Raw genomic sequence first — 27,610 nt, 5'->3', positions numbered from 1 at the left:
ATAATATTGACAGGTGGGAATGCTCGAGCAAGAATTCTTGATGGACGACACGTCATATCAGCGATAGAAAGTATTATTATTTCTCGCGCTATTTAAAATTCTTCCATGTACTCAAGTCCAAAACGGCAATATAATATCCAGGACACGTGTGCGCATATTAGAGTCGTCGAGTGCCGTCCATAAATGACTGCTGACGAACGAAATAATTGCGCCATTAGTTTTAAGTCTCAAGACTAACGAAGAATAATCGACATTCACAGGGATAATCCCGGCATTTCGTTGCGGATTTTATGTCAATTACGTTTCCCACTTGATCACATACCGACTTTTGAATTAATGAAGTCCTGAAGAAATAAATGCTCTTACAAATCACCGAATACAGTTCCAAAGAACAAATAAAATTAAGAAACTTTCTGCAAACTTAATTCACTGCAAATATGATTAGAAAATGCTAGGCATGATATTTATTTCAAACATTTCAAAAAAACATAAGAAACATTTATTAGCAACGTTGATTAACATAACAAAAAAAAATGTAATAGCATTTTTGAAAGTGCAATTATTTTTTATAACTTATAAACGTATAATCAGCTATATAAGACGTTCTTATTAAATATACCCGTTTATTTAAGTCGTCTTATGCAAATCTGCTGTAATTACAAAAGTTTAGCAACTGCAATCATTAGCCAAATTCGAGTTAAATATGCACCGAAATGCCGGATATTAACGAAACATAAAGAATAAAAATTCATCCTCTTGTACACTTAAATTGTTCTTCAGCAATGCCTACAATGTATGTAATTGTGTGTTAAAAATTTTTAATTCTGTCGAATGTTAATCTAAAGTTAATTAACGATGGGTTCTGCCATGATTACGTTTATGATAATCAATGCCCAAATAGATGTCGGCCAGAAACATGTCAGTGGTAGCAAATTTCTTTTGAGGATGAGCATTTCGAGGATGTATGCTTATTAATTAAGTGAAGTACATTATGTAGTAACAAGTGTCAATTTTTATGTGTAAGCTTAAATGTATGCGCACAATTATTTCATAAATCAAGGTAGCTGAAGTTCCTCATTCAATTGTATTTCCAAATTGTTTCACGTTGTGTCAATTTTCTCATATCCAATTTTTTTTAGAATTTAAACAACAAAATTGGAAAAAAGTTCTTACATACAGTATTTGAAATTGTTTTGTCTACATTAAATAAAGACCTGTAACTTAATGATGTGCTTTAACAGGACAAATATTTATTCTCGTGACAATAAAAACGCCAACATCCTCGAAGAAATAGATGCACTTAGCATAAAAAATGTGCAATATTGGTTTAAAAAATTCGGGCCAATAATGTATCAAGTCATCTATAACAATGAAAAATCTCATGACAAATAATTTATGAGATTTCATAAAATATCTATCATTTGTAAAAAAAAAAAGCATTTCGTTTGGCTCAATATATTATTGATCCAAAACTTTTATTTACAACATGTGATTTATATAGATATCAGCTTGATTACTTTTAATAATTTCCGAATTAATTGCGATGCTAATTTTTCTCGTAATGTGTCCAACGAAGTGGACGTTTCTACATTATTCTAGTCAATACGAAGAGAGAAGACTCCCATATATGTAATCAGAGAAGCAAATCGAAGAAGGTTAAGCCTGATACAACGAAACCGTGGACGAACGAACTTCGTATGTGTGGACAGTTTGCTTTAACAAGAAGGGGACCACGGCGAGTTAATAAATATAATCTAGACTCAACGATTGAATTGTAGCCGCCTCTAAGAACATGAGAAAATCGTTGTTTTATTTTATACTCTCGTCTGATCTTTGTAATTATAAGGCTCGATATTCTACAATCTCTTGATACTAATATAATAATTTATAATAATGTTCATTATAATAATTTATGAAATCATGCATATTTTAAACCGCACACTATAAAGATCTTTTTCTCTTGATATGAACTTAATGATGTCCGTTCTTTGCCCATCCGCAGAGCTACAATTCTATTTTGATTTCAGAATTTTGAAAGACCTGTAGCGTGAAAGTAAATTCATATAATTACAAAAGTAAACTCTGAGCGGATGTAGGAGAGAACTGTAAACGTCGGACGAACGATTTTCTACACTAGCCAACTTTCCGACAGAAAGTTAATGAAATTGCATCATGTTACTGTGGCGTCGACTAACCGAGGAGTAATATTTTTTTTCTCATCGATCCTAGCAACTCTAGCAACCTTTAAAAGGACTTTCAAATAAGATATTCTATTTAATTCAATTACTGCTTTGTAAAAAGAACTGCACTTAAAATCGTCGCTTAATTATTTTATTAGTAAATTTAATTAGTTAAACCCAGCCTAGTTTTACACAAAAATATTGCAATGTAAAATAAGAAATTTGGTATTCAAAATGCAGAAATAAAAGCCTTAATGTAATTGATCAAAAAAGAAAACTGCAGGAAGCTATTTTCTTTCTTCCTTTAAAAAGAGCAAAGAGAAACCAATGCGGATTCGAATAACAAACGCGACAAAGCAGCTCATGCAACTGCAAACACCAAGAGAAACGAAAATAAGATAAATACTTTATGAAATCTCAACAGAATGAGTGGAATTTTAGTGAATCAACATTTCAATGTTTTAAGTATTCAGAAAATGATTTCGGAATTTATTCGCAATGGGAATGCAATAATGTGAATACTTTCTTACTGTGTCTATTGTTTCTTATTGTGTTTATCTCATGCTGTCAAAAATCAAATTCTGAAGTAATATCGAAACTATCAAATTATCACGCTATCTTCGACTTTAGAGTACACATTTGTGTAGAAATGATCGATCGTCCGAGTGTTACGAAATGAAAACGTCGACGTTCTGCAGTATTCAATGTCTTATAGATTAGATATATTCGTAGACATGTAAATATGTATGTATGTATGTATATGGGGCGCTTGTGTGCATATGTACAAACTTGGCCAAAGTGTATACATAGATGTTAATTACGTCGATGTGCAGCTACTGGCGCGGCACGAGCTCTCGATTACTCGATCAGAATATACATATCGACTTTCTTTGCGCCTAGGCAATCCTTCCCGAACGATAAAAAAAAGAGGTATATTTGTTATAGAAAAAATAATAGAGCACGATAAAAGATATTTTGACAAGTCCAATCAATTAGCTTGATCGAGTGATTAAATGTCGTCTTTAACGAGCACAGCATTTAACTAATTCGTTGAATATGTTATGTGTAAAAAATAATGTATCGAATCACGAATTGAATTAAACGCTAGTTTTCGCAGTCCAATTATTACGTGTGCTGCGGTAAACATAACGCTCGACTGGAAAATGACCGTCGATTAATACGATAATTCTATAAGCAGATATAAGGTATAAGTTGAATTTATGCTTTCGCGAGAATTTCAATAGCGCTGGCAGGTCCAGTTAATATTAAATGTTGATCGACAAAGCTAGTCAATTGTTGAAGCAAAGAGATCTCGAGCGAATCGTATTAATTAATGAGCATCGGATCATTAATGCTCAAAATCGACAATTTTCCTTTTCCATCAATAAACGTTTTCCTCTTATCCAAAAATTTATTTGATAAATGCTTGAATAATTATTTTGGAGAAGTAAAATAAATGTATAATAAACTTAAAGAATCATTCCATTAATATGGAATTTCTTTAAATAAAGATATTTATGCTTTGATCGAAACAAAATTGAAATACGAAATATTCAAATATTAACATTCTTAAATATTTATCATAAATTATATTTGATCGTTATGTATTGATCAATAAATATATCTTTATAATAAATCATTCTAAAATAAATTTCACGCGCAAAACTATCGACGTAAAACTGAAGCACAAATTATTCACATTAACTTTTACTCGAAATTACTGTGCATTGCATCGTATCGAAGTAAAGTAATCGTGTAAATTCTTACATCATAAGTCTGACAACTATATGTTTTACAGCCTAGAAGCCCATTAGCGTCACAAAAGTTAATCGTCCAAATAATGGCGGTAGCCATTAGCTGTCAACAAGATTTATGGTGTAGTACATCTTCATTTTTGCAGATTCGGAAAACCGAGTCCTAAAAATTCCTTAAAACTTATCTAGGTTCGATGACAGAGAAGAAACTTATTTTTCAAATTTTTTTAATAACTCGAATGTTAAACAAGCGAAGGCTAGATTAGTTAAGATAAAGCAAGCGTCAAATGGAAAAATATCTCGTTGATAATGTGTTAAGAGATGTTGTAAACGATATTAGAAATTTCACAAGAATCGGCATGTATTGATTGATATTGGAATAAGAGTCGATTGTTTTTTTTCGACAGAAAAATGTTTCCCTTTCAGATTTCCCTACAATTTGCCTACGATGGGAAAGCATGGGAACTTGTACGATGTCGATAAAATGTCGATAAAATGTCGATAAAATGTTGCGTTGATCATAAAGTCAATATGTAACGATATGAATTGATGGTTACTAGTTGAAATACCTGAAATCGAAAGTACACGAGATAGGACGAAAAATGTATTATTTATTATCACTTCGAAAAAAATGTTTATGTAACTTTGATGGCCTAAAGTTTATTGTGACAAAACACATCAATATATTATAGCCATAATTGCGCGCCGTAATTAACACTGACGATTCAAAATAAATTTTTAACAAAATTAAAGTGTCTATTATTTTTCCTTCCATTGTGACTTTTTATGATAAAATTATTTCTTCAAAATAATAAAACATTTGGAAAATATAATTTATGATTAATCTTGTATCTCAGATATAATCTTCTATTATTTTTATGTATTTATAAATATAAATAATTGATTAATTTGTGATCAAGATTTATGTAATTTTATATTTATTTAATATACTTTTGTATCACATATTTTTATCTTTGAAAATTTTTTACTAAGAAAATTTCCTTTAATAAAATAAAAAATCCAATCAAATAAATTTTGTTTTGTTCTCGTAAAAATTGGATTGAGAGAGCACGTTTCTAAGTATTGATGATGTCTTCGAAATATATCTCAAACTAGTTTAGTACTTCCAGTTAACCTACTCAGCAAGAAAAGAGGTTTTCTGACCTGACCTGTATTTTCATGGTTTCACTGTATTCTTCTTAAGAACGGCAATTTAATATAGGAATTGTCGAATAGCCCAGCAATATAACTTTCCTAATGTTGATAAATGTAGACTTTCAATTCTTTAATAAAACAAGTTAATATTACTTACTATTAAAACAATTTATTAAAATATATTGAGATTTTATTTAAAAAAAAAAAATTTTTTTAATGTTCACTTGTAAAATCATTAGCTATTTAAAATAAATAAATAAAATACACGAGAAATTTTAAAACATGATTTATAGTCATTCTTTATATTTATCTTTTTCAAAACCTGATTAACTTATTAAAATATTTATCAGAAGAATTAGAAAAAAATACGTCAAATTTCACAAAATTTTATAAAATAAAAAATCTATAACGTACGCTCAATAATAGCGACGTTATATTAATGGTATGCTTGACTCTTTCAAATCTCCCACAGAAACTGAGATACTAAAGCGATCAATACGTTACCAACCGCACGCGCATTCTACCGCAAACTAACGTTTCAAGAGAGAAATATCTATTCCAAGCTAATAATAAATAAAATCGTTGAATAGGGTCACCAAAGATAAAAATCATTCTTAAAACCATCTACGATTGATCGCTAGAAAATTTTTTTTTAATCACTTTCCTCGCATTTTCTATTCCACAAGATGTCGCTAAACACGTTTTTTGTCGAGAGGATAACCTGACAAAGATTACTGCAGTCGGCGATAGACTATCGTGATAAATACTTGAAACAATGATTATGTGCTCGCTCAGTAATACATTTTTGGACATCCTTGCATACCATTTTGATACAAAAAGATACGCAAGGCATACGTCGTGATGCATCATGTTTGCGCTACATGTTGTTCGTCCGAGAGTCCGATTACGTAAAATCATCGATAAGATGCTCCGACTTGGGTCAGTGAATGGAGGACGTGAATTGGATATTCTAAGCAAGCAGACAACACGCATTGCTGACTTCACTTCTACGGTGGCGTGTATGTATATATGTTACTCATGTGGGAAGACATTACATTATTGAAGCGGATCACGTGGACGGATAAGACGCTGTTTGAACAATCGCAATCTCAAATATCACTGATTTATCAAATTTAGTTCATGAATGACCTTCCACGAAAGAAAACGGCAAATTTATTGGAATTTAAGTGAAAAAGAGTAGTAACAGTGCAACTACTTCGGATTAATAACGTATTCCGTTTCATCTAAAAAAATTTAACTCTTTGTACAAAGTAATTTGGATCTGATGTAAAAATACAATTATTTTATATTTGAAACAAAATTATAATTCCAGTGTCAATGTTCTAATTGACCGAAAAACACTGAATTTATTTTATTTAAATAATTCGTGTTAGATTAATTAAATATGCAGATATAAATTTTTTTACATAATTCGAGAAAGACAATAATGTTAATACCTTCACGTTAACATTTTCGCGTTAAATTTTTATTTATTATTTGAAACAATAAGAACTGCATACTTAATAATAAACTAACTACTATTTTCTTAAACACATTCAAATTCCAATTTACGTGTTTGAAAGTCAAAGATAAGAAATAAATAAGTGGCTTGTTATTGACATTATATCGACTTTATTTTAATCGCTTAAAGTAATTTTAAAAAATGTAATTACAATTAATAACTGTCTTCTATTTTTATATCTATATCATTATTAAATCAAAAATAAAGAAATTAAAAACGTAATTTCAGATAACATTTAATTAAATGTGAATTTGCAACAGCGATTGATAGTATTCAATTTATCATTTTCAGGTAATGATACGTGATAAATAATTTTGAATTATATTATTGAATAAACCGGAGCGATCTTTGCAAGTATCTCTCAGTAACAATCCTGTAATGTAAGACATCGAATTTTTCAACATCCAAGTTGCATCTTATTACCGTAAGTGTGACGACAATATCTTACTACTTTGCTTACTCATTACATCCACTTGATATGATTACTCTTGTGTAACATACAAACAAATATACATACAAACACACTACAAATTAACTGTTCGAATACAGAAATGAAAATAAGAAATAATTAGAATTCATAATAATAAGTTTTAAAATAACAACGTAAAAAAACTTGAAAAAAGAATTATCGCACACATTTTCCGTAATAGTAACTGTAAGACATACCGTAAGATATACCATAAGAATTAGCCAATCAGTTAAGAATTATCAAAAATTCAACTAATTTTTTCTGATTGGTTAATTCTTACGGTTCGTCTAATGATTACTGTTACAAAAAGTGTGTGCGCTGGCCTTAAGCCTATGGCGTATAAAAACATAAGATAGTAAAGAGGTAAATAAATTTGTCAATCATAGGAGAGAATATAAAGTTATTCCCTTATGTTATATACTTTCTACTGTAATTAGTTGATTCCCTTACTGCTTATGTTTTATTACCTTATGTTAATTTTCTATGTGTTTCTGGTTTTAATTTCAGAACTTCTCATTTCCCAGTTCATCATGTATTGTCCCGAATATTTGTATTAAAACAAAAATTTTTGATCTTAAGTGAATTTGCAAACTTCTAATAATAAAATCTAAAAGTATATTGAGTTTAATTAGCAATTTTTTACTATCGCGAAATAAAACGTAAGAATGTATGCATTGTAAAATTATTATTCAAACAACCGTAAAAAGATATTCAATTCAGATGTTTCAGATGTTCAGATGTTCAGATTCAATTTCAGATGTTTTTTAACGTTCTTAAATTTTGTAACTGATAATAGATAGATAATTAGAAAAAATCTATCTATGCATCTAATGCACCGAGAAAAAAATTGTTAACTAAATGCCTTTAGTTCGTAATGATTATTTAGTTCAAATATTTATATATTTAGATTAACAAATCTTCTAATTTAAAACACATTATTTGTTTGAATTAACAAACATTTAATTGAATTAACAATTATTTGCTTGAGTCCATGACAGCTATATTTAATTGAATCAGTTAATATTTTTTGGAAACAGCAATTCTTTTTTCTTAGTATGCTAATATAATAAAGTTATCAGCATAAATTAAGAACTAGTTCAGCGAAGTTTTGAAAATCTGTGCATATTTGCAGTAAAGTAATGGACTATTCAAGAACAATACGTAAGAGAATTCAGACATATAAAGAAATTCATTCATTTGAAGTTCTTTAAAAAAAAAATAAAAAAAAAAAGAATGGAGAAACCAATAGCGACTAACAGCGATATCAAAATCAATGAGGTATTATTATATGGCATTATGATTAAAATTATAAAAATATTGTTTGATTAAAAATTCTGCCTTTTTCTAAAAACATTTCTATGGTAAAGACAAAAACTTAATTTCTTTCTATCTTCATTTTAGTAAAAATATTTCTTTATGTTTATGTATAATTCATTATATTTAATATAAACGCATTCTGTTATATGTAAATTTCAAATATATAATCTTAATAATTAGAATATTTACATAATTACAATTTATATTTCTTTCTAAGAATTTAAATTCATTAAATTATTAATTATTAAATTTATTAAAATATTAAAATTATATTAAATTGTTTATAATTTTTTCTTATAATTTATAATGCAATATAATCAATTGTGCGGCAAGCTGGAGACTTGAATTTTTAGCTCTTAAATATTCTTGTGATGTTTTTGTTAGAGATAATTATTTACAAGATTATATTAATCTTTTTTAAAATTATTAAATAAGTAAAAAGCATTTTTCAAATCGTCACATTTGCACGGTATAATTAATTTTTAAATATTGTAGTATTATATAAAATCTATCGAATCTCTTATAAAAATTTTAGAATTTTATAATTGTTTTATAACACACATATTCAGAATTCTTGAAAACAATATTTTTACATTATTAGTATACATTATCAATATACACATATTGTAATACATACATTGTAATTTTGTCTGTTTTCTTTTATAATTAATTTAAAAAAGGAATAAAATAATTGTAAAGAAAATCATAAAGCCTAAAAATGTAAAGATTTGTGCAAAAATATCTAGGATTAACCAATAACAGTTAATGAATATCTCGAATATTATATCTATTTTTGTGAATTTAAAATTAAGAGCGCTATTTGTATTTCTTTTTTAGATATGATATTAGAAACAATTCGAAAGACATGTTATCTATATAATTTTGATCTTTCGAACTGTTTCTAATGTCATATCTAAAAAGGAAATAAAAATAGCGCTCTTGTGAGATAATGAAACTGTGACTACATTACACAAGATTGATATTTTATATAGGCTGCATAATATGAAATATTGAACGCGTTTCAATGTGTGTAATAGAGAATGAGATTGTGTGTAATAGAGAAAAATTTATAAATAAATGATTAAAAAAATTAATTAAAATTAGCCATGCAATTGTAATTATAATTACAATTTTATAACTCTCTTGTTTTTGTTAGCGTAAATTTGAAAAAGTATCAAATCATATTTTTAAATTTATTCGCTAGTTTAATCTATTAGTGCCTTCATTTGAGAATCACGTTTTAGCAAGTTGAATGTTGAATAAGCGATTTGTTTATTTCTTATTAGTGCAAACACTTCTCTTTCAGTTATAGTCTACTTTTCAGAGGTGATATATATTGTTTTTTTAAATTATTTCTATCAGTAAGAAAATAACATGTTTCCCCCTAAAAAATTAAAAAAAAAATAAATTGGGCATTAATGAGTTAAATGCAGAAGTGGTTTCTGCTATTTATCTATACCCTAAAAAGTTTTATAATTTTAACATATATTGCTAATTAACAAAATTATTCTCGAATTATATGTTTCAATGTTTATTTTGTAATTTCTAGGCAACACCACGAATGGAATCTTCTCATTCAAATAGGATGTATACAAAATATTTCGGATGGATAAAACATGTATCAGTAGAGCCGACTATGTGGCTCTACATGATGGCGTTTATGTTCACATCGGTCATAGAGCAAGACTTGTTTAGATATAAAGCGTGTCGAGTGGATCATGGTTGTTCTGAAGAAATTTGTAGACATCTAAGTGATGATGATAATAAAGAAATAAAAACCAAAGTACAGGTAAAACATTATGTACCATATTTAAAATAAAAGAGAAGAAATATAAAAAGAGGAAAAACGCGCATTATATTAAACTATTGAAGCATTTAATAGCTTGAGATTATTTGGAACAAGTGCTTATCAAATGCAAATCTTAAGCTGACAATAGTACTTTATAATACTTGATATTTCAGTCATCTTTTTATCATAATTTAGGGTTTTTGGTGCTAAGACAATAATTGAGTTTCATCCTTCAATTACGTTCCATTAAGAAAAGATGTGAAAGATTGATCTTGCAGATGACTGTCTCAGAATTCCATCAATGGAACGACATTGCCGGACACGTGATGCCTATTATCTTGGCGATGTTCTATGGCAACTGGAGTGATCGGCGTGGACGTAAATTGCCACTAGTCCTTGGTCTAACGGGTAAATTTATTTACTCCTTCATGATCGTGATCAATTCCATGATAGACACTTGGAATCTGAATATGGTGGTATACACGGCGACTCTGCCAATGAGCATTCTGGGCAGCGATGTCGCGATCTTCGGCAGCAGTTTCGCGTACATATCGGACATAAGCTCCGTGCAACAGAGAACCATGAGAATCACGATCTTGGATGTCGTTTATCTCAGTACTATGCCTACAGGTAGGGACAAGCACTCTCAAAACAATTTTATTCAAAGATATAAATTATGTGAATAATTATCATTAAAGAACTTTAATTTAAATAAAGATTATAAATTTTTAAGACGTCTTCTAAATTTTTGAATTGTTGAAATAAATACAATGTTATCATCGATAATCCAATAATTTTAACGACTCAAAAATCATTTACAGAAAAAAAACTGAATATTTATTATAAAAATTAATTATTATAAAACAAAATTATATAAAAAATTGTATAATAAATATTCAATATTTATTATAAAATTTCTTTTTTTCTATAAACAATTTTATCCGTTAAAATTAATGGATGATTTTCGTTGATAACATTATTTTGCTACTTTAATTTTACGAATATATTTGCGATTATATAAAAGTCTTTGCAATTCTGTAGCGTTTAAATAACTAATCACGTTTCTTTTCGCTCGCAGGAGTTGCACTTGGATCGTACGTGTTTACACATTTGGTCAACATGTCCTACACAATTATGTTTGCTGTAAACGCGACTTTGCTTTTAATAGCGATTATATATTCGCTTCTATGGCTCAAATGGCAAACGTCACCACAGCAGCAATCCCTTTCGGGCAATAATTGGCTGCTAGACTTCTTCGACAGGCGACATGTCGCTACGACAATACGAACATTATTGAAGTCAAGACTCAATCATGGTAAATTACACCTGTGGTTGCTTCTACTGGCGATGTGTCTATATACGTTCCAGAGAGATGAAAAAGTCAAGAGTCAGATGTATACCTCGCTAATCTTTAACTGGAATGTGACGGATTTTAGCAATTTTAAAACGTTCCAATCAACTCTCTTCGTATTAGGTCAGTTTAACATAAACTTGATCCAAATTAGTAGTCACATTGACATTTCGCAAATCTCAACGATATCAATTCACAATGAGTTTAGCGAAATGAAAAGAGAAATTTCTTCTCGAAATCGCAAAAACTTTCACTTTCAGTTAATTCATGATCTTGATTACTAACGATAATTATTTAGCATTTTTCTATTACAATATAAAAATTATGACCTAATTGTAAAATTAAAATCGATCTTGTGAAAGGTTCAACTTTTTTATGTAAGAAAATGTGTAAGATAAATTATTATTATTATGTAGTAATTGGATTTGAAAATTTTTCTTAAGTAATTTTTAGATATTCAAATTTTTTGACTTTAGCATTTTTTTATAACTATAAACGTTTTAAATAAATTAATAAATTCAGATCTTAATACCATCATGCAGTTTATAAAAATAAATAATATCCTTATTTTCATAAAAATATTTTAATTATATAATTATCTTCATAAATACTTTAAATGCTATTAGAAACATAAAGTACTTAAAAGAAGTTTGTTCCTACAGCAATGCTCATTGGAGTGCCAATCATGAGTAAATTAATAAGAATGAAGGATACTTTCATCGTAATGGTTGGAGCAATAGCGCACGCAGCTGGAAGAATAGTATTTGTTTTAGCGAGCCGGCCGGAATTATTTTATGTGGGTAAGTATAAATGATCTTTCTCGACTATATCTATATATCAATCAAATTATTTCTAACAATAAATATTATAAGTTCGGTGTCATTATCATTTAAACTTTTTAATAAGAATATTATACACATTTTTTATATTTAAATAATAAAGTAATTAGAAGTTATTTTATAATAATTATTTTGCAGGTGCTACTGTCGCTGCATTAGGACCAGTAGTAGCTCCAGTACTCAGATCTATGACCTCAAAACTTGTACCTGTAGAGGAACGAGGTAATACGATAGTAATACGTCCGACAAGATTGATCTTTTTCGTAATGCAAATATGAACAGCCATTCTCGACATGTTTTTACTTATTAAACGTAAATCCGTTGGCCGTTACGTCACAATTATTAGAAAAATGACTTCAAAGAGGCAAAAAATATGATAATTTTGAAGATCTTCATGACGTTGTAGTTGTTATAGTTTCAGCAAGAAATTTTTTAAAAGATTTTATTAATGGCACACTATCAACATTTAGCTTTAAAATGCATTTTGTTTTGTTTCGGTATAATTTTTTGTTTTTAAGATAAAACAATTTTCAAATACTTCTTTTCCTATATAATAATATTATATATATTTCCATTATTATATGGAAAAAGCATTTTGTAGCATTTTAATACTGCATTATGTAAAAAGTACCTACTTCAGTAATTACGTAATATATTCGAATATTAAAGAAAAAAACAATATGAAACTGACAAAATGAAGAAACAATATGACAGAAAAGATTATAATTTTCATTATGTGCGATTCAAAATTATAATCTTCCTGCAATATTGTATTTTGTCAACTTCATTGCTTTTTGATTAGTGTAATCCTATTATATTATGCAAGTATTAGAGCATTTATTTTTCACATAATGCAATATTAAAATGGAATAAAATACCTTTTTTATTTATTACATCATGGAAAAAGAACTATTTTAAAATTGCTATATCTCGAAAACAAAATCAAAACAAAACAAAACCTACATATTATAATTCGCAAATCGCAAAACGTAGTTCGCAAATGCAAACGCAGAATGAAAATTTGCATTTGTTATTTTCATTGCGATTGGTTTTCATCTGTATCTTGCGTGATCGTCTTCTGAGTCAGCAATTGTGCGAACTATGTCTTACAATTTGTGAATTATATAGAGACACCCTTACAGCTAAGTTAATATTTTTGCATGGCATTAACGAAATTAAAAAAAAAATTTGCTGATTGTAATTTGCTGACCGAGATTAACGTTAAAATTATCATTTTTTTTACTTTCTTAATGTCATTTTTCCTACAATTGTGACATGACAGCCAAGTTTGGCGAATGGATTTATATTAAGCAGATAAAAATACATCGAAAATAATCACATATCCATGTTGAAAAATAATATTGGACAGTGTTATTGCACTTACTTTTTGACTTCATGCATAGATTAAAATCAATTTAATTCCATTAGGTCAATACTTTTGATACTACAAATACGAAAAATATGTATATACTTTATATATGAATTTTCATGAGTAAGGGATACTATTTCCATGTCACATTGGATCTCATTTAATATCAGTTTCAACTTCGTGCTACACTAATGATTTTTCTTTTTCATTAGTGACAACTTTCTAAAATCTTTGGAATGAAATTTAATTCTAAAGACAATTAAACTAGTATTGAAAAAGAGTTGCTCAATTGTCAATTTTTAAGAATGAGATTTTACTTTTTTCTTTAGAGTTAAATTTCATTTTAAAGGGAGAAAAAAGAAGGATAATTGAATCGTTCTAATTTTTCAGGGAAAGTATTCGCGATGCTTTCCGTATGTGATAATGCAGTTCCGCTATTTAGTAGCATTTTATATTCCCAACTTTACAATGCTACAATAAAGACAGCACCGAACTCTTTTTATTGGTTAACATTCGCTACACAGATTGCCGTGCTTTTAATAATTCTGTAAGTAAATTATGATTTTTATGGACATTTTTTCATATGTTATATTTTCTCTCGAGTACAAAATATATTAAAGAACTGTGTCGCTTTTCTTAATTACATTCGAATAATTCAATTTTAAGGAGTTATTATTTTTTTACAGATTGATTCAGTTTTCATCCTGGTCTAAGCATGCAACCGAGCAACAGGATTACAATGATGACGAGGCTGTAGCTCCATCTCTTTCAAATACTATTGAAGCTAGCTCGTCGAGTAACGTAACAAATGAATCTTAGAGAGATTGTATCCTTAATGCATTGAAGATCATATCTTGTTACATACTAACATTTCATTTTATAAAAATAAAATTTGTAAATAGATAATTAACAACTGTAATGTTACAACTTAGAAATTCATGAAATTCCATTCGCAATAAGCTCAAACTTATTATATATTTTCAAGTATCAATTATTGTTATTTGAGGGAGATAACATAAAAATTAATAATTGCTCATCTTGTTAAAATAATTTTAATGTAGATTAATTTAATTACCATACATTCATTCGTAATAAGATTTTAGAATTATTTGATGATTAATAACAGAAAATATAAACTATGAATTAGAAAATAATGTACGTTATAATAAAATACGTACAAACAAATGTCTATATCATTGTTAAAATGTTAATTATATATTTCTAATACAAAATAATTCTAATAGAATGATATATTAAAAATAATCTTAAATTCACAGAGGTTTCATTGAAAAATTATGAATTTAGAACCAAACTGTGAGATGTTAAATTGTATAAATGCATTTGTAACATAATATCTACATATCAGACAGTATTATATATTTTAGATTATTATATATTTCGTAAGATTAGATCATATTTTTATATTACGTCATTTTGTAAATATACAGGTCCTAAAATTCGCGCATTTGGAATACAAGACATGATACTTTATGTTAAAACAAACAATTTCTTCCTTTTGCAAAATTGCGTCTGACAAGTAGTTTTTACAGGAAAGCAGGTTGAAGTTATACAAATAAACACAAAAATTGTTTATTGGGTGCAATTTTGTTAAAGGAAAAAGCTGTTTGTTTTAGCATAAAGATCATGTTCTGTATTTTAAATGCGAATTTTGGAACACTATGTATATGTAGACATACATTTTTGTAATTAAATTTAATTATTCTACCAATTCGTATTCAAAATCATAGATCGATCCAGGATTGATTTTCATTTCAGACAAGCTAGATTTGAACCAAAGTTTGAATCGATCAGACTTATTAAATCGTAATTTGAGAAGCATTTTTCAAAGAAAATATTGAGGCTGCGTTCCATAATTAACTGTTTGTACTGAAAATCTATAATGCACGTAACGTAAATTGTGGCATTTTAAATGTTGACAGTAACTTTAGAACATAGCTTGATTCAAATTTAATTCAAATCGAATCTGAAATTAAATTACGATTATGAATACGATTTACTCTACATTACTCTTGTGAGAAACATTTCTATTTTTCTAATATTTCTCCAATATATTTATTAAAGTTGCAAAAAAGTAATATAAAATAAATGCTCAAAATCTTTTTTAAACAATAATCTAATAAAAATTTTTATTTCAAGTTTTTACATATTCGTTTCTAAATATTCTGTTAATCCGTATGTAATTTTTTTCCAAGTTAAAATTTATTTCTAATTAATTTAGAAAATAATATTTCTCGTTATTAATTTACAAAAATATTTAATATTGTTAATATTGGGAAATTTTAGTTTAAAATCTTACGTAACATTTCACTACCTTTCTTAAAATTAATTCTCTCATAAAAAATGGTCCTCAATTCCATTAAAAGATTATAGTGCAACACCGATAAGACTGGTTTTTGAAATTGTGATTTGCATTTAGATAATATTTAGGATTATTCTAAGAAAATTACGATACCCATTAATATTCAATGAGCGCAAGCATGTCAAGGATTATTGGCTAATTGTCATCGTTTAGAATTTTCGGTGCAGATTGTATTTTTCAAGACCTAAATTCTACCGAACACCATTAAAAAAAAAAAGATTAAAAATGTTAAATAATAAACGATTTTTGATGAGAGTATTTTTTATGGATCAGTCATTTCATGTGACCAATAATTCATACCTCTTTACTCTACATAGAAGAATAAAAAATTCAGCATTGAAAGATCTACTCACACTATAAAATCATCAATTATGAATATCGAATCGACATGAGCTTGTTCGAAATACTTCGACTATAATAATTTTTCCTTTAAGTCACGAAAATCATCCACTGTATATTAATTTATAATTTAATAAATATTATATTAATATAAAAACTCTATCATATTAGAAATATTACATTTTCTATATTATTCATATTATTTATAAGTTCCTATTTTTTATATTTGTATATTTTTATTGATCTGTTTTTTCTTCGTTTTATATATATATATATATATATATATATATATATATATATATATATATATTAGGTGTTGGAATTAATTCGTAGCGTTTTACAAGTGATGGGAAGTACTTTCATTAATGTATTTTTTAATGCTCATGTGAAATAAATAACATTCTTTCATTAAAAACGCTACGAATTAATTCCAACACCTAATATATATATATATATATATATATATATGCGTATAATATTATATCTATATCCTTTAATTATAACTGTAATCACAGCTTCATATAATCATAGGTATTAATTTAAATCTGTTGATAATTACTTTCGCAAACGCAATATGCAAATTTAACAATTAAATAAAGTCTTTAATTTCTAATTATGTTATATAACAATTGCTTACACCATTGCGCACAGAGATATGGATTAATTCTCTGCCTTCCTCTTCCGCGATCTATACAATGACGCGCATCAATCTGATTAAATACTGCCAACTATCACGAATGAAAACGAATACCTGTTCGATTTCTTGGAAATTCCTTGGACGCATAACATACGGATGATATCGCTTCGCACATACATATTCTGACCCAAATATCCACCTCTTAAAATCTACCAGTATAAAAAGTCTGCCAACTCTGAAGATTCGCTTATTCGTTTCAAGCAATGGTTCGTCAAGGAACATCTGGAATCTCCGATATTATGGTAATACAGAGCAAACAAATATTCGCTTGTAAAATTTTGTCAAAAAATAAAATGCAAAAAAATGAGTAATGTATGTGTGTACAGAAATCCTATTATACTTCATTGAAAAACGGAGCATTATAATGATTCTCATCTCGCATATCTAATGCGTTGACGTGCTTCTGTACAAAAAAGATTATCATCATGGTAATTATTATCACATCAGTTAAACAATTCTCCGTATAATTTGTTTTTTCAATTTTAATGAATAAGTGATTGATAAAAAAAACTATAAAATATATCTATCAGTGCTCGCTCATCAACAATCAGTTGCACGTAAGTTTATTTTCTCTCGATATTTATTACGGTTAATTAATATATATTTATTATTTATTTTATACACACACATATATATATATATATATATACATGTATATATTTACGGAATGAAAGATTTTTTAAATACCTAAAAATTTAACTAGAGATCTGAAAATAAATTTTGTTTCACAATCAAAATAATTACATAGAAATTTTAAGCAATTCTGTTAAAAGTTTTGACATTCAAGTAACCAGTTTGTCTTATTAGGTGTTGGAATTAATTCGTAGCGTTTTTTAATGAAAGAATGTTATTTATTTCACATGAGCATTAAAAAATACATTAATGAAAGTACTTCCCATCACTTGTAAAACGCTACGAATTAATTCCAACACCTAATACATAATTAATTTGTGTGATGGTTCAACAAAATTATTTTTAAATCTATATTTAAATTTGTAGATATTTTAGCAAAACCATTTATTCTATATAGAAATAGAAGACTCAATTTTATTAAAGCTGCATAATACACGAAGTTAATATTATAAATAATATTATAAATATAATAAATATAAATCAATTAATTATAAAAAATGAGGAAAGAGTTCTACATCGATTTAAAAACTAGAAACATGATTAATATTAATGATTCCATCATAATCATGTCACTTACAGCATAACTTTCATAAATAATAACTCCTATCGAGCTCTATCAATTCTCCATAAATACAAAATTGCGGGTTTTATGTGTAAACATGGAAAATCACAGCAGCAATCGCAATAAGAATGATAAAGTTGAATAATGCATTATTCACGCTGTTAACTCAATTGTCAGCTTCTATTGAACTTACTTGCAAATTAAATAAGATCGTTTGGTTTTCTCTTTCCGGGTGCGCGGCTTATTTCAATGTAAGTTACGTCGCGGACGATTTCTGCATTCGAACGAATAGCCATCGCGCATTCCTATCGCGAAACTTATTTATATTGATGATAACAGACCGCACATTAAATTCACAAAGTGTACTCGCTATGATAATTATACTTTAGGGGAGACAGACTCTCCTAGACTTATTCCGCATTCTCGCATAAAAACGTGGCTCACTTGATAATAGTAATAAGCAGAATTATAGTCGTGTTGATCGTAGCAATTTATGAGTGACGCGATTCGCGAATGAAGTTATTTTTCCCGAATGTGCTCGTCTATTTACTAGCAAAAAATTAAAAAACCTATCTCCCGGCTATTTTGTAATGATACCTCATTTAAATGAGAAACGATAGGTCAGTTATTATAACATTTCAAAAAAACATGCAGGAAGAAATCTTATATTTTATTTTGTTTCGTTTCAATTTATATATTAAATTCGATATATAAAATTTTAAAATATACAATTCTTTTTTAAAATATAAAATTCTTTAAATTATAAAATTCTTTTTGTTATTAAATTGCGTATGAGATACTTCAACGAAAATAAGTCTGTTATTCCTATTTGAACAATTATCAAATTATAACTAATAATAAAATAATAGTGTTTTAGCAACAATTTATAAATCCTCATTCAACTATTTTTGCAATACAATCTAATTGAAAGTGAAGATGCAGTATAAATATTGCATTATATTACGTGGCTTATTTATTCCTCGAACTGACAGTTTGCATAGTTCAAATAGTCATAGAGAAAGTAACGCTCTATCTACGGTGCTTTTTATCTTGCATCCGCGTGAATAGCAATTTAGACGATCGTTAAGAGTAAAAGTTCACCATCAGAATGCCTAGCGGAAAACAAATTTTTGTCTCACTTGCATATGCAACAAAACTAAGTGCAAAAATACCATATTAGGAATTGTCCTAATCGTCTACAAACTAGCAGAAAACAGGTAAAACTAGTTGGTTAAATTATATCTCAGATAAAATTGTGGCAATGTTACAAAATGATCAAACGATTTAAATTGCAAAAATAAAAAAGAATATTTTTCATCGCTATCTTTATAAAGATAATAATATATAAGCAATAATAATTATTGCTCCAATATGGGAGTTTCCAGCAGTAATATTTTTTAATTGGCAATCATTTTAAACGATTTTAAAAACATCGTGATATAAATTGAATTATTACGTACAAGGCATTTGCTTTTCAATGAATCATCATTAAAAATAACACTGCGTATTTTTTCAAACGATACGTCTTCACTTCCAGATCTCGCTGAGAAAAATCGTTATCACTGTTGCGGCAGCTTTAATAGTCATCGCTGCGTTCGTGCACGCGATACCGACTTCCAGCCCAATTCCATCCGGAGCTATTACGATCTATCCGATACCCCAAAGGCCACCATACGCACCGAATCCGTGGATCTATCCGAAACCCACCACAGTGCAATCTGCAGGACGTTAAATACTGCCGCGAGTTCCTTTTATTTCAGAGCTGACTTTGTGACCGTTCTCTTTTGACTCACAAACTCGCTAGTCCATTTTTAATTGAGAAATAATTTGAAAACTTGAATAATTAACATGCTTTTTTATCTCAATATTGCTTTACAAACTTGAAATTAAACTCAGTAATTACTAGTGATTATTCATTTGTAAGTAATAATATAAATGCAATTTTAATTTAACAATTGATTGTAGAGAAAAAAATATGTATATATTTTAAAGTACGCTTCCTTTTTCTTTTAAATTTTCATTCTTTTTTTATCATTCAAAAATAACAATTACGATATCGTTGTTATAAGAAACAAAATGAATAAACAATATGATAAATATCCATTAAATATATAAAATATTATACTGATATTGTCATTCTGATTAATGTCATCAATAAGAAAAAGTGTTATGTTAAAATTATAAAAGTCTAATAAAATTTATTAAAATTATATAGTATATTAAATCTAATAATTCTTAATTAGAAACTCTCCTTATAAACAAAAAAATTAATGTACAAAGATATTTTTAAAGATATGAATTAAATCAAGATGTGTTAAATTCAGAATATCTACTATCTAGATTTAAAAAAAATGTAATTTTTTACGTATTAATAAATACATTCTTTACTTATATTAGATTTATAATTAATACCGTAATTAATATTTTTTTCTACATTTTATTTTAAATTTAAGATTCTACAGATTGTCAACGGTATATTTTTCTTAGAAAGGTCTTACAGTTGCAAAATGCCAATAAAAAAAAATTTACTTGCATCAACACACATACACAAAAGGCGGTTTTCAACTGTTTAGAAGCACCCGCATTTTTCTTTCTAAGATAATAGTGTTTGGACTATTCTTGTTAGGATGCTATGGAGATATTTATTCGTTATGACGATAACAATGCGCATCACGTAGGCGTCTCGTACACGTAAAGTCGCCTAACGAGTAAAGTACTTTTGTACGCATTCGTTCCCTTTTTCCGACATCTCCGTGACGTTTATTGTGGTATAATTTACCTCACGTCGTATCTTACACCGTACCATCGACCATGTATGCAGTCGTTTCTACATACTTCCGCGTTCACATGACCCGGTTAATCGAAGATACTTCGTGGACAAGTGAAAAATTATATTTGCGCGAAAAATTTTATTACGAAAAATTCTCAATCATAAATAACTTGATTTTTGTATCAATAATTCACCGATTATTTTAAATTACCAATTTGCTGAAGATGCATGACCATATTAAAGGTCTAAACGTTTGAAAATATTTTATGTTATATAATGTTATTATTATTTTATTAGCGAATGACATGAATTGACTCGAACAGCCTACCGTGATTTATTTGAATTTTATATTCATTAGAGCCTTGTATTAAATTTGACTATTAATTTGTTAAATTGCCAAGATATACGTTAAATAAAATTTTAATATAATTTCTATATTTCGCTTCATTCGCAGAATCATATGAGAGATGCAACTCACGTCAATTAATTCAAAAAGAAGAATTATTAAAGCTGTCTCGATTTATTCATCAATCACTATTTGCAACATTAAATATAAATGATGGCTCGAATTAAATATCAAATAAATGTTTTCTTTGTACTATCAGAAATAATTTTCACAAATACGAAAAATAAAATTGTTATATTGTTCCTGACTCGAACACACAGTTATGTCACGTTTGACATATTTTCGTGAGAAACCGAGAGTGACAATCGTTGCATTCATGAAGGAGCGAATTAAAACTCGCTACAGCTCGTTAATCCAGTTACACGCCGTAATAGTGCACGCGGAAGCAGCGAACAAAAACGTTATTCAATACCGGTCTAAAAAGAGAAAATATAATCATAGTTTGAGCTCGCACCGTGACGGTCGATGATTCCTTTGCACAAACATTTCACGGCAAAGTTGCTACAAAATGTCAATATTCGTGCAAGTGCAAGGTCGATCATAAAATACCCATATAATTTTTAAATACTAAAAATATATATAATAATGTGTTTATATGCTTTATATTTTTCTATATAAAAGAAATTTTTTTTAATTTATCCTAAAAATATGGTAGTTGTGATATAATACAATATTTTAAAGATTTTTATCATGTATTTCAATAAAATTAATCGAACTTATTTTATATTTGTTTATTTTATATTTTATTATAGTTTTAATGAATGAGAGAAATTTACATAAAATTCTTCGAAATACATTGTCCCAGGACTACCATATTTTCAGGATAAATTCTAAAAAGAAATTTCCTCCATGTATTAATAAAGTATTTGCATTAGGCATTCATTTCCATTCATATCCAACAATTCGACAACAATAATTAACTCCGTTGTATTAACACTTCCGCCAATAATAATAAATCTTCATCATCTTCGAACTATTTTGCGTGATAGATCATAACATGTTAAACCGTAACACTACATCATTCCGCACGCTAAACCGTAACACTACATAAGTTTATATAGACCTTCACTTTCGCTATGAATTGTATACAGAGTGTCCAACAATTAACGCACAATATTTTAGCAACGTATCCTAAAGATCAATTAGAGCCGAAAGAATTCTAATATAAAAGTATCACAATGGCTGCCAAATAATGAAGGATTTATTAATGGCATTATATAAAATTTGCGAGCTTATAGTTTCCGAATTGTGCATATGTATCGATCTATTATGTATTAATGATATGTTATTTGTTGTTTTCACATTCTATTTAGATAATATTAAAATTTTCATTAGCTAAATATTACTAAATTAAATGTTCAATTGTTTCATGTATCAGAATGTTACAACAATATTAATAAATTGATGATTTAATAGCATATTTTTAATAACATATTCAAATTATCTAATACTTCTTTTACGAAAAATTTAAACAATTGATTCATTATATTACTTAAAAATTATTGTTATATTTGAAAAATAAAGTTATTTTATTTCAATCTCAAAAATATAAATTTTTTTATTATTATTTGCAATTATTAAAATTAAAAAGCATTTTTTATCAGTGAAAAGTGTAAAAAAAGCCCATCAGAGCCTACATCAGCTGTTCAGATGCACAGAAAATTCTTTATTTTCGTGTGAATGTAACAAAACGAATAAAATATACTCGTACGTTTTGATCCTTCAATTCGGGTCCTTATCAATATAAATCGAAATTACATTGAAATTTGCGTCTATGTAATTTCGATTTATATTTTATATTAATAAGGACCCGAATTGAAGGATCAAAACGTACGAGTATATTTTATTCGTTTTGTTACATTCACACAAAATAAAGAATTTTCTGTGCATCTGAACAGCTGATGTAGGCTATGATGGGCTTTTTTCACTGATAGATTCTTTCGAGCCTCATTTTATATATTTGTTCATTTTTTATCACTTTTTTACTCATATTATGATTTCCTAAATTAATATATTTCAATCAGTATTCATAAATCACAAACATGTGTCAGTAAGAATTAATTAAAGCAACGACCTCAATTCTGTAAACTCTGCATGCATTCTCGAATGTACAATAAATTGATAAATAAAGGTATTTTAATATATATCAGTACTGAACATCTATAGGAGACGTTACGTATAGTACAAATTTTCAATACTGACATCGAAACAACCAAAATGGAAAATATTTTAAAACTAAATATTCATTCCAATCTGTCATAGCTCATTCGTTTAATTTTAAAATACCGGATATAAAATGTCCTATATTTATATTCTTGTCTTGTTAATTTTAATACATATCTCTGTAAAAAGTGGCACAAGTCAACATTTTTTATCAAACGTAAATTTTTTTTACAGATTCGTTATCACAATCACGAAATAAAAAATAATTTAAAATTGATGATGCATAGTAAAGTTGCAGATTACGTTATAACGTACATTGCTCTGCAATATATAAATGTAGAATGTTCAATTATATAATAGCGCCTTATACATATAAAAGTAGTTAATATTTTAAATTTTTGAAGAATAATTACGTGAATCAACTATTATATTTAAACACTTCATGCTCTGTCATCATCAAATATCTCTCCCAAGCTTTCTTTTCTTTTGAAGTCGTCAGATTCGTTGCACATTACTCGTAAAAATGCAATTGTTACAATTGCTAATTATTCAATATAATAAAGAATATAACAATTCGCGCGCAATTCCCGATGTTAATCACACGCAACTATCATTCGATTACGTAACGATAAAAAACTAATGTGAGAAAAGTACAATAAAAATTATAACCCGTTCCAAACCTACAATATCTTGCATATTTACACACTAAATGAATCAGCGAAGTGTTTTAACAAATCAGCGATATACGCAGAAATGGCAACTTCAATCTGCGCGATAAATAAAGTCGAGTTGATAACCAATTAAGCAATGTTCGAAAATGTGTAATCAAAATTCAATATTGCAATATATTTTGCCTGCAAAATATACGGATTATTAACGAACAAGGTCGATACAGTACGGTTTTCCCTTACTTCAATCGTTCGATTTAGCTGCTTCCGTATCATTCCGCACTCCCAATTTCAAAAATAGTGGATAAATTACATTGGAATTGATGGAAAAACTGGAATCGATAGAAACATTCGCGAGTATTAAAAGATAATAACTATCGTCTATAAATAACAAAATAATAATTCCTATCTATTCTATCACATTTAGATAGAATCTATTTCAAAGGAATAAATCGCATAAAATAATTCTTCTCGATAAGTCACTTTCATACGTTTGCGAATCGCAAATTGTAGAAGCTAATCAATTGCGTTGAATTGGAGATAATTGAAGATAATTGTTTACAGAAGATAATCATATTTTCTCATGATATATTTGTGGGGAATATGTCAGTATGGCATACCAAAGGATGATGCCAAACGCATGAAATCAACTGCTCGAGTCTGCGAATGATAATATTCAGACGACTGATAATATTCAGACCTATACACTTAAATTCGCCGGGTTATGGTTATTCTGCAATGTGCTTTTTGTTTTCTGTTTCTTGTTTTTTGTTATTTTTTACATTCTTGTCTTTTTTCTTCTTATCCGGTTTTTTGTTTTATGTCGCCGAAGATAAAAGTTAATAAATTTCGAAAGAAACAGGAAACATGTAGCAAGAAATACAATTGTCGATAAAACGGTTGCAAAGGAGGAAGAGGCAAAAAGTAAGAAACAGGAAGCAAAGAGCACATTGTAGAATAGGCTTTACGACACAAAAAAACACCGTACACAATACTTTTACAACTCGGAACGTTTGCCGTACGTTAGAATCCAATTATATCATCACTATAAAATATTTAATGTGATGAACTAATTGTACGTTAAATATCCAGTTTTTTACGTTACAGATTAATATCGATAAGAATGGCAATGTGTACACTCTTAAAGTTTTAGGAGTGAATTATGTCACTCTTTATTGAAGTGAATGAGAGACCACCCCATTTGGAGTGAATTTTTACTCCTATGGAGTGAATGTATTCACTCTTTGCAAATGGAGTGAACAAACTCACTCCTACTGTAGAAGTGATTAGATGCCCGATTGATATTCACTCCTGCAAGAGTGAATATTTTTCCTGCGCGAAGAATTTGGACGGGAACGGGAACCATGGCGCTTCATTCGCACCATTTGTGTTTTGTCGCCGCGTTGTCGCTGCCGCGCCGTATTGGCTTATTCTTTTATTTCGTCCAGCCAGAACACGAGTATATTATCTATTAAATATTCTCATAATACCGATTTGGTGAAATTCATAGCAATATCGCTCGTGCTGATTGCTCTTCATATATATATACATACACACATATATATTTTATATATATATATATATATATATATATATATACGCATATATACATTATAATACGTTTATACATGCAGTTATATGTACAAGTTCAATGAAATTTTATTGTATTCCAATGTATAAGACTTATTTTATTTTATATATAATCCCATCTTTAATCAATTTTTAGAAATATAATATTATTATAACGTTTGATTATTGAATAATATTTTTATGTAATAGGATTGTATATAGTATATTTGAATAAAATACATTTTTTAAAATTGAGTAAAAAAATTATTAATTTATAATATTTAAAATTACATTTAAAAATTTTTTTGTAGAATAAAAAGGATTAGTGTATATATATTATATATATATATATATATATATATTAATTATTATACTTATTATATGTATTTTGACTAATATAAATTACTAGAATTGCATGCAGCAAAAATAATCACTCAAATTAAATAATTCAGTGAATAAGATAATGATAAAAGTAGTGAGTAGTGAAATAATAAAAGTTTATATAATTTTAATTAACTGCCTATATGCTGTCTTTAAAATATATATATATATATATATATATATATATATATACACATATACATATATATTTTAAATACGCAATATAGGTAGTTAATTAAAATTATAAACTTTTATTATTTTACTACTCCCTACTCCTATAATAGAAGAAATTTTAATGATAATTTTGTTTTTAATTAAAGAAAAATTCATTCTTGTAAGACTGAATTATTTCAGTCCTTTCGAGAGAGTGAAATTATTTACTCCGCATTAGATTGAAAATTGATTCTCGCTTCGAGTGACTCTTCACTCCTTAAGAATGAAAAATTCATTCCAATTGAAAAGTGAATACTCCCTTGAATTGGAAATTCACTCCTGCCACAACTATCACGATCGCTAGGAGTGACATTTCACTCTCCAAAATTTAGAGTGTATTATACAGTATATTTTACGCGTCGTTTTACCTGACCTAATATAATGATAAATTCCGCTCGAAAATTTTAAATACTTAATTAGAGATATTGTAATATCTTTTAAAATTCTTATTCGACAAATAGTAATTAGTATATAATGTATAATAAGATAGTATTGTAATATATCAATATGCGTATATAAATAAAAGCATTTATTATTAAATGTATTTTAAACAATTTGTAATTTATGTCAAAATCAAAATAGAATTCTATTTATAATATTTTATATCTTACAATTAAATAATACGAAAAACATTAAAAATCAAAATATATATATTTTATATATATATATATATATATATATATATATAAAATATTTTTAAAAATATTTTAAAAAATTATATTAAATAATCAGAATATAAATATCAAAAAACCAACTCCACATTATTAATTAATACAGTATGTAGATAATATTTATGTAAAAAGTAAAAGACAAAATCAGTTGCACAGTAAATATCAATAATTGTGTTGTAAAAATTGATAATAGCTAACAAATCGCCACGCGAATGCATAAATTATAGGTTTAAGCTACACTGAGATTGCTATCTATCAATTAATTCAAAAACTGGCCTCAATATTTTCGTATCGATTAACTTTCAATTTTAATTCATCTTCTCAATATGCAATTCAGGCAGTTGTAGAACACCCCGTATACATGTATATACAAGAATCAAATTGGCGTGATCCTTGGCATTCGTAATACGTAA

At 27.7% G+C, this 27,610-nt stretch overlaps 3 protein-coding genes and 1 long non-coding RNA gene across 13 annotated transcripts in view; 3 read left to right on the top strand and 1 right to left on the bottom strand.

Moving 5' to 3' along the window:
* The window catches only part of LOC105154476 (adenylate cyclase type 5), a 141,196-nt gene extending 136,510 nt beyond the window's left edge, over window positions 1-4,686 (top strand). For all 3 annotated transcript variants that reach the window (XM_087407702.1, XM_087407701.1, XM_087407703.1), the window contains one exon: window positions 14-4,686. The gene's annotated coding sequence lies outside the window, so the exon portion shown is untranslated. The remainder of the gene's footprint in view (window positions 1-13) is intronic.
* The window catches only part of LOC105154478 (hypothetical protein), a 211,892-nt gene that overhangs the window by 151,738 nt on the left and 32,544 nt on the right, over window positions 1-27,610 (bottom strand). The gene's annotated exons all lie outside the window — the stretch shown is intronic.
* LOC105154475 (putative peptidoglycan muropeptide transporter SLC46) lies at window positions 5,738-16,383 on the top strand. Of its 6 annotated transcripts, XM_011070033.2 has the most exons (10): window positions 5,746-6,108; window positions 6,903-7,035; window positions 8,213-8,358; window positions 9,947-10,186; window positions 10,465-10,816; window positions 11,265-11,660; window positions 12,200-12,337; window positions 12,515-12,598; window positions 14,136-14,292; window positions 14,432-16,383. In XM_011070033.2, exons 3-10 carry the CDS (start codon window positions 8,314-8,316, stop codon window positions 14,562-14,564), a joined length of 1,545 nt encoding a protein of 514 aa, XP_011068335.1. In that variant the 5' UTR covers window positions 5,746-6,108; window positions 6,903-7,035; window positions 8,213-8,313; the 3' UTR covers window positions 14,565-16,383. The 6 variants fall into 6 exon arrangements, with proteins under 6 accessions (XP_087263833.1, XP_087263836.1, XP_011068335.1 ...); XM_087407707.1 differs by having other exon boundaries at window positions 5,738-6,108; window positions 6,903-8,358; XM_087407710.1 differs by lacking the exon at window positions 8,213-8,358 and having other exon boundaries at window positions 5,745-6,108; window positions 10,382-10,816.
* LOC147909159 (uncharacterized) lies at window positions 16,979-20,564 on the top strand. The gene is made up of 2 exons (XR_015545723.1): window positions 16,979-17,403; window positions 19,894-20,564. It is a non-coding gene; the product is annotated as an uncharacterized LOC147909159 (long non-coding RNA).

The sequence above is a fragment of the Acromyrmex echinatior genome, chromosome 7 (genome assembly GCF_024713525.1).
Source record: "Acromyrmex echinatior isolate Ae372 chromosome 7, ASM2471352v2, whole genome shotgun sequence".
In the NCBI taxonomy this organism is placed as follows: Eukaryota; Metazoa; Arthropoda; class Insecta; order Hymenoptera; family Formicidae; genus Acromyrmex; species Acromyrmex echinatior.
This window is presented reverse-complemented; position numbering and strand designations above follow the sequence as displayed.

What these genes read in the sequence shown, in the direction of transcription:
- LOC105154475 (XM_087407707.1), top strand. Translation starts at nt 8,314, where the DNA reads ATGGAGAAACCAATAGCGACTAACAGCGATATCAAAATCAATGAG. An exon ending in GCCGGAATTATTTTATGTGG is followed by an intron (nt 12,338 to 12,514) that starts GTAAGTATAAAT and finishes ATTATTTTGCAG; the next exon opens with GTGCTACTGTCGCTGCATTA. An exon ending in TGTACCTGTAGAGGAACGAG is followed by an intron (nt 12,599 to 14,135) that starts GTAATACGATAG and finishes CTAATTTTTCAG; the next exon opens with GGAAAGTATTCGCGATGCTT.